The sequence below is a fragment of the Aegilops tauschii genome, chromosome 2 (genome assembly GCF_002575655.3).
Source record: "Aegilops tauschii subsp. strangulata cultivar AL8/78 chromosome 2, Aet v6.0, whole genome shotgun sequence".
In the NCBI taxonomy this organism is placed as follows: Eukaryota; Viridiplantae; Streptophyta; class Magnoliopsida; order Poales; family Poaceae; genus Aegilops; species Aegilops tauschii.
This window is the reverse complement of record NC_053036.3, coordinates 327886681-327893515: the sequence shown is the minus strand read 5'-3', so window position 1 is coordinate 327893515 and position 6835 is coordinate 327886681. Positions and strand designations below refer to the sequence as shown.

The window sequence follows — 6835 nt, the reverse complement described above, 5'->3', positions numbered from 1 at the left end:
CACACATTTTTCTAATAAAATTTCATATATAATATGTTAAAATCGAAGTTACGGTTTAAAAGATACAGATAATTTAGAAAATCATTTGGTTTGACTCAAATATATTCCAAAATAATATTTAAAAATACTTAACAGGTAAAAATAATCTCATATTCATATTCTACATATTTTTCTAATCAAATTTCATATATAACATGTTCAAATCGGAATTACGGTTTAAAAGATATGGATGATTTTAAAAAGCATTTGTTTGACTTAAATATGATCCGCGGATGAATTACCTAAAATATCAGGGGGGGTTTCGAAAAATGTAAAATAACGGTTCGGGTGTGACTTAAATCCGGACGGCGGGTTAAATTCTCTGAAATAGAGGGACTTTTCTGAAAAATGCCATGACGGACGAAAGAAACCCAATTTTCTTTATTATTAGGTAAAGATATAAATATATGTCCACAAGGTTCAAGCAATACATCAATAATTGTATCAATCCTCCCCTCCCCTCCGCCTCGCGTCCCCTCCGCCTCCCTTCCCCTCTGCCTCCCCTCCCGCCGCCGCCCGATCCCGACTGCGCAAAGCTCATGTGGGGGGATGATGGCGGCGGCGGGGCGTCTCTCCGTCGCGGCTTGGAGGCGTGGCTGTGACGGTGGATCTTGAGCGGGCGCCTCGGACGACGTGTGTGTGGCCATGGCGCCGGTCACGCAGAGATGTGACCTACTCTACCTTTGGCTGTCTTCATCGCCGGTCCAAAGGGATTTGGTCGATGGGTGTTTCCTCATGGTGGCTTCTCGGCGGCGGATCAAGTGGAGGAGGAGATGGTGGCCTAGCTGCTGAAGTGGGTGAGGATGCCACCATCGCCAGCGACGCCTATGGGTGTCGTTTTCCTCGTTGGAGGTGATGGCAGGGGCGTCCCTCGCTCCATTGTTTCCGGAGGAAACCTTAGATTTGGAGGAGGCTACCATTGACGGCGGCGCCCATGGGCGTCGTAGCCCTCGTTGGAGGCGTTGAGGACCTCCTGGATCGGATGATGGCGACGTCTTCGTCGTCACCCCCATGGGGGCATCATCTTTGAAGACATTCATCGGCTGGATGGACATGTGAACGGCTTGGTGGTTGGGCGTCGGTAGGTGGTGGAGCGGTGCTTCATCCTACACAACGGTGGCGGCTGATCTCGGCGGCGTGGCGCAGTGGAGACCCGGCATCCGATGGGCGACAACGGACTCATGCAGGAGGAGGACGCTATCTGGCGTCGTGGTGGCATCGATGGAAGAGAGGCCTGGCAAGGTCGATGCGTCAGTATCTGATCTGAGGATGGATCTATGGATTAAGGAGGTGACGGCCCTTGCAACGTGCGCATGTGGTGCCCACTGAAAGTGCGCCGAACCGGTGTGTAATCCAGTGTAGGTGTTGCGGCTTGGATGGGGCATCCGGCATTAGATGTTAGATGTTGGTGCGATGTCTGTTTAGTATTAGGCTCGGACATTCGGCACCCTTTCATCATGTAGATAGGAGTAGCGACAGGTGTTGCCAAAATGATGGCTCGGCCTTACTGATGTATTACCTTGTAAGGACTTTGTGAATATTAATAAAATGGCCACATGCATCGCCCAGATGCAGTGGCCGGGGGTACATCCTTCTTTTTAAAAAGAATAAAATAATCCTTGTCTATTCCTCTTACATGCTATCAGGCTAACTGCGATCCTAAATTCTAGCCGCCGCCGCTTCCGCACCACGCCGCCCCGGGAAGGTCGATCTTCATGATCTCCACCAGGAGTCGCGTCATCTTTACCTAGGGTTCGTCCGCCGATCGTGTTGATCGGTTGCCCTAGCACAAGGCTTAAGCAATACTCCCTCTGTTCCAAAATGTATTGGTTTTCGTGCAAGTCAATCATTTGAAAGTTTGACCAAGATTATAGAACAAAATAGAAACATCTGCAATACCTAATAGATAAAATATGAAACCACCTTTCATAATCAATCGAATGATATAAATTTCATATTATGGATATTGATATATTTTTCTAAAAACTTGGTTAAACTTATACTCGTTTGACTTTTTAAAAAACAAATACACTTTATATAAAGGAACGGAGGGAGTACATAATAATTTCACCAATCCTTCTCTATTCCTCTTACATGGTATCAACCTAACCTCGATCCTAAACTCTAGCCACCGCCGCTTCCACACCGAGCCGCCCCTTGGGAAGGTCGATCTTCATGATCTCCACCAAGGGCCACGCTGCCTTTACCTAGGCTCTAGGCCATGATCCTAAACTCTAGGCTGCATCATCATCGAGCAGCGTCCCCGATCTCGCGAGCGATCAGATTGATCACCCAATCGCCCGTGATCTGCCTCATCCGCGTCGCACGACCGATCTGATCAGTCATTTGTGCGCGCCTCCACAGCTCGCGTGAAGATCGTCCCCGAGTCTAGAGCGCCCCTCCACCGATTGAGCAATGGGTTGCCGTTGCGTCGCCCCATCCAACCGAAGTGCCGCCGCCCCGTGGTTCTCCATGCGGCAACACGCGGTACACGTCGTCGCCCCAAGGCGGTCCCCACGATTGCGCCGACCCATGCGCTGCCGCTGTGTAATCCCTTCGAGTCGTAGCATCGCGGCACACGATCCATGACGCAGCCCCCGAGGTCTTCTCCGTCATCACCCTGACATGCGCACTGCCACTGCGTCGCCCCTTCGGGCCGTAGCGCCACGGCATGCGGTCCACTCGGCCGTTCCCGCGAGTCGACTTCTACGTGGTATGCGCCGCGCCGCCTCCCTAGGCATCGGAACGCCACCTTCCGCGCACGGTCCTATTGGGTTCTTCCTCACTCACTTTGAGTACTGTAGTTGGGCTCCTCCGGGCGATCGACGTGCCCCCCCCCCACGGGCTACCTCTGGTTCCGCCGACCACATCGCCAACCACCTCTTCGTCTTCATCCACACCAGCTCATGGCTAGTGTCTTTGTCATATTCCCCGACGACTTGATCTACTCCGACAACCACAGGCGACATTGGCACCTCCCACTCCATGTCTATTGGCGCCGTGACCGTCGTTGAGTCCTCCTCTGTTGGTTCCTCCGACATGGCGTATAGCTCATGATGTTCCCCGTCTACGCATGCCCGGTGCTGGCAACACCGACGCACGCCTTCATCCACGACGTGTCCCCGGGCTTGGCAAACCTAGTACGACGCCTCGTCAACACCGACTTCCCCTACGCATGCCCAGTGCTGACAACACCGATGTGTCCATGGGCTTGGCAAACCGGTGCGACGCCTCGTCCACCCCGTCTTCTTCATGGCGTGCACAACCGCGCCCCTAACTAACATGGCATCTCTTTGTACCCGCGGCTCCACGACGACTACCTCAACACTGGCCATCCCCAACTCGACATCGACCACGGCATCCCTCACACGGCTACCTCGACCACGGCCTCCACTCTCGGTAACATCGATATCGGCATAAAGGGCTACCGCATTTACTTGAGCAACCTCGTTGATTTTCACTGCAGCCGCAACTTCCGTGATATATCGACCGTTACGAATGTGGGAGGATGTCCATCGGCTTACGACCTTTGAATTTTTCTTCGGTCTCACCGTTTGCGTTGCTACTGTTGTGACTGCAGAGATGTTAAGTACCGTGTTTGTTTAGAAAATATATGATAGACTATGATTTATTCTAACTTGTCTTATACTGCAAGAAGGCCAGGTACTTCTACATATATATACCCATTAGGTTCAAGCAATACATTAACAATACCACAAATCCCTCTCTATTCTCTTGCCGGCACGTAGGTCAAGTAGGAGTAGAATGCACCCGGCTGGTTGAATTTGTCCACGTACTGACGTCCAGGATTTGAAGAACGAAAGCATCTGAATTTTCTCACTTTGTCTTCGCACGTCATTTGCATCACCTTTTTTTCTTTGTCTTCGCACGTTCATTCGCATCACCTAAGATAAAACAATGTGTTCGGCATCTTGTCTTCGCACGTCGTTTTTGTTTCTGGTGAGCTTTTTGGCCTTATGGTTGTATTTTGCTTCATTATTTCGGCTTTATGTACCCCTTTATTAACGAAATCACAGACTATGGAGGTATTGGCCAACTGAGAGAATCCAAGCTATTCCGTGGGAAAAACATACAACATGGCAGTACGTAAGTCAGTATTGACGCTATGACCACGTACGCAACGGGCGCCACGTTAATCAGAGTTTGACCACACTTCTTTATAGGGAGTACCTAGAACTCATCTAGATGAGACGTAATTTGGTCTCATTCACCTGAAAAACAAGAACGGATACAACCCATATCAGCACACACGCATCTTATAGCATCACATCCAATGGCTATAAAAGATGAATGAGACCAAATTAAATCTCATCTAGATGAGTTCTAGCAAAACTGTTCTTTTTATACCCACTACACAAGACTCATAATTAGCACCGCCGGGTGATGTTCATCTTCTTTTTCTCAAGAATCGTTTTTAAATAATCTGCAAGACTACAACTACAAGACGTCAAGTTAACAATCCTCAAGGCTCCAGCTTCCCCTACAAATACCGGAGCCTGTCCGGCATCTTTCTTCGCCAGCTACCTACACTGCAAAAGGAAGCAAAGCAATTTAGAAAACAACCAATTTTACAGTAGAATTGTCTAGCTGCCGATCGGCAATGGCGACCAAGATCTACATCGTGTAATGCTCCGCCTATGCTCTGCTCACTCTTCTTCCGGCTAGTTACCTCAATGGTTTGCTTATTACTCCATTTTTTTTCGTTTATCTGCATCGATTCAGGTACTATTCGACATGGGGACACGTCGCGACGCTTGCGGAGGAGATTAAGAAGGGCGCCGACTCCGTCCCTGGCGTCGAGGTCACCGTCTGGCGGGTGCCGGAGACGCTGCCGGAGGATGTGCTGGGGAAGATGCACGCGGCGCCGGGGCGTGAGGATCACCCCGTCATAACGGCGCGGCAGCTGGCTGAGGCCGACGGCATCCTGTTCGGCTTCCCGACGCGGTTCGGCATGATGGCCGCGCAGATGAAGGCCTTCTTTGACTCCACCGGCGGCCTCTGGCAGGAGCAGTCCCTCGCCGGCAAGCCCGCGGGCGTCTTCTTCGCCACGGGCACACAGGGCGGCGGCCAGGAGACCACTGCTCTCACGGCCGTGACGCAGCTGACGCACCACGGCATGCTGTTCGTGCCTGTCGGCTACACGCACGGCGCCGGCATGTTCGCCATGGACGAGGTCAAGGGCGGCAGCCCATACGGAGCTGGCACCTTCGCCAGCGCCGATGGCAGCAGAATGCCCAGCGATGCCGAGCTTGCCTTGGCGGCGCACCAGGGAAAGTACTTTGCCGGCATCGCCCAGAAGCTCAAGGCCGTGTGAACTGCTCACGGCACGGGGTTTCGGGGATTGCACATCGTGTGTGCATGATTTCCAGTCGCACATCGTGTCAGCTGGATAAAAATATGTTTATTTACCAATTACTCTAATGTCCTGGTTTCTATTATCATTTTCTTTAAGCTATTTCTGTACAATGTTTGGAAAGAATAATGCGTGCACGTTGGCAACACCCCTGCTCAAAAAATTGTTTCCCCGGCCGGTGAGGGTTCAGAGCAACTCGAACGCGTCAAGTACCCACATTTTAATTGTTTTATGTCCGTTTGTATCGGGCGAACGGACTGCTGTGTCTGTTTTTTCGTTTGGGTCGGTCCTTGAACTAAACGGTGGCCCGACATATTTTTTTTGCGCCTACTTATAAAAAATATGAAAACATCCATTCAAGTTTAACTTCATTAAACATCAAACGACCGCCGGCAAAAGTCCAGTTAAACATTAATAAAACTTAAAATAAACATTAAAAAACTTGCGCCCTAGCGCGCTACCCTAGGCGTCATCATCCCTCCCTAAGCCGGTGAGGTCGATGAGCCGACCTAGCCCCGGGTAATGCGCTCTCCCACGCCGCCAGCGCCGCCTCCTTCGCCATCTACCCCGCCGGCTGCACTACTGCGCGGCGGGCGCGCTCCTTCTCCTTCGTCTCCCGACGCTCTTCCTCCTCCTCCCATGCCCAATGGGCACGACACTCCTCATCCTCGCGCTCGGCCTACATCTAGCGCTCGTTGTCGGTGTGCTCCACCACCAGGTGGACCTGTCGCCAGTGCTCTAGGTAGGCAGCCTCCTGCTCCGGCGTGAGGAGGGCGCGGCGCTTGCGCACGTCTTCTGCGTGCGCCCACAGCGACCGCGACACCGCTAGCACCGGGATGCAGTGCAGGTCGAGGTGTCAGTCGTGGAGGGTTACATCTGGCCATGACAATGACTGGCAGTAATGCCAATGACACCGCGCTTGGTGCACCCGGATGCTGTCGGTGCAACAAACCCTAGGTCCGTTGCCCAGACTGTGCACAGGCACGAGAACAAGATCACAGCACCAAGGTCAGATTGGAGCACAAGGGATCAATTCTTCGAAGGACCAACGTGCAGCACAAGAAGACCAAGAGGACCAAGACTAGCCAGAGAGGCAAGATATTGCTAAAGGAAAAATCTCCCTTGCCGGGTAGGCGAGCCTGGCAAGGATGGGGTTGCCCCCGGAAGTAAACCTTCGGATCATCCCGGCAGGCCTGCCGGGGCTTACAGAGGCAGATCCACCCCACCGCACCACCTCATCACGACGCACGTTGTCGATCAGTGCAATGTCAAGCTCCAAAGTGACTAAGTGGCTGCTATTCGCCACATGGCGGTCACTTCCTACAGGAAATACCTCAAAGTGACCCCCGTCCTACGACGTGTCGAACAACCAGGCGCAAAACTGGCAAAACAGCCCGACAGGGCCTGCCGGGCGAGCTGAGA

The 6835-nt window shown here is 52.1% G+C and overlaps 1 protein-coding gene across 1 annotated transcript; it reads left to right on the top strand.

Moving 5' to 3' along the window:
* The first annotated feature begins 4416 nt into the window (after window positions 1-4416).
* Window positions 4417-5561, top strand: LOC109740226 (quinone-oxidoreductase QR2). Its single transcript, XM_020299263.4, has 2 exons — window positions 4417-4683; window positions 4783-5561. The coding sequence occupies exons 1-2, from the start codon at window positions 4661-4663 to the stop codon at window positions 5372-5374; spliced, it is 615 nt and encodes a 204-aa protein (XP_020154852.1). The 5' UTR covers window positions 4417-4660; the 3' UTR covers window positions 5375-5561.
* Window positions 5562-6835: the final 1274 nt, after the last annotated feature.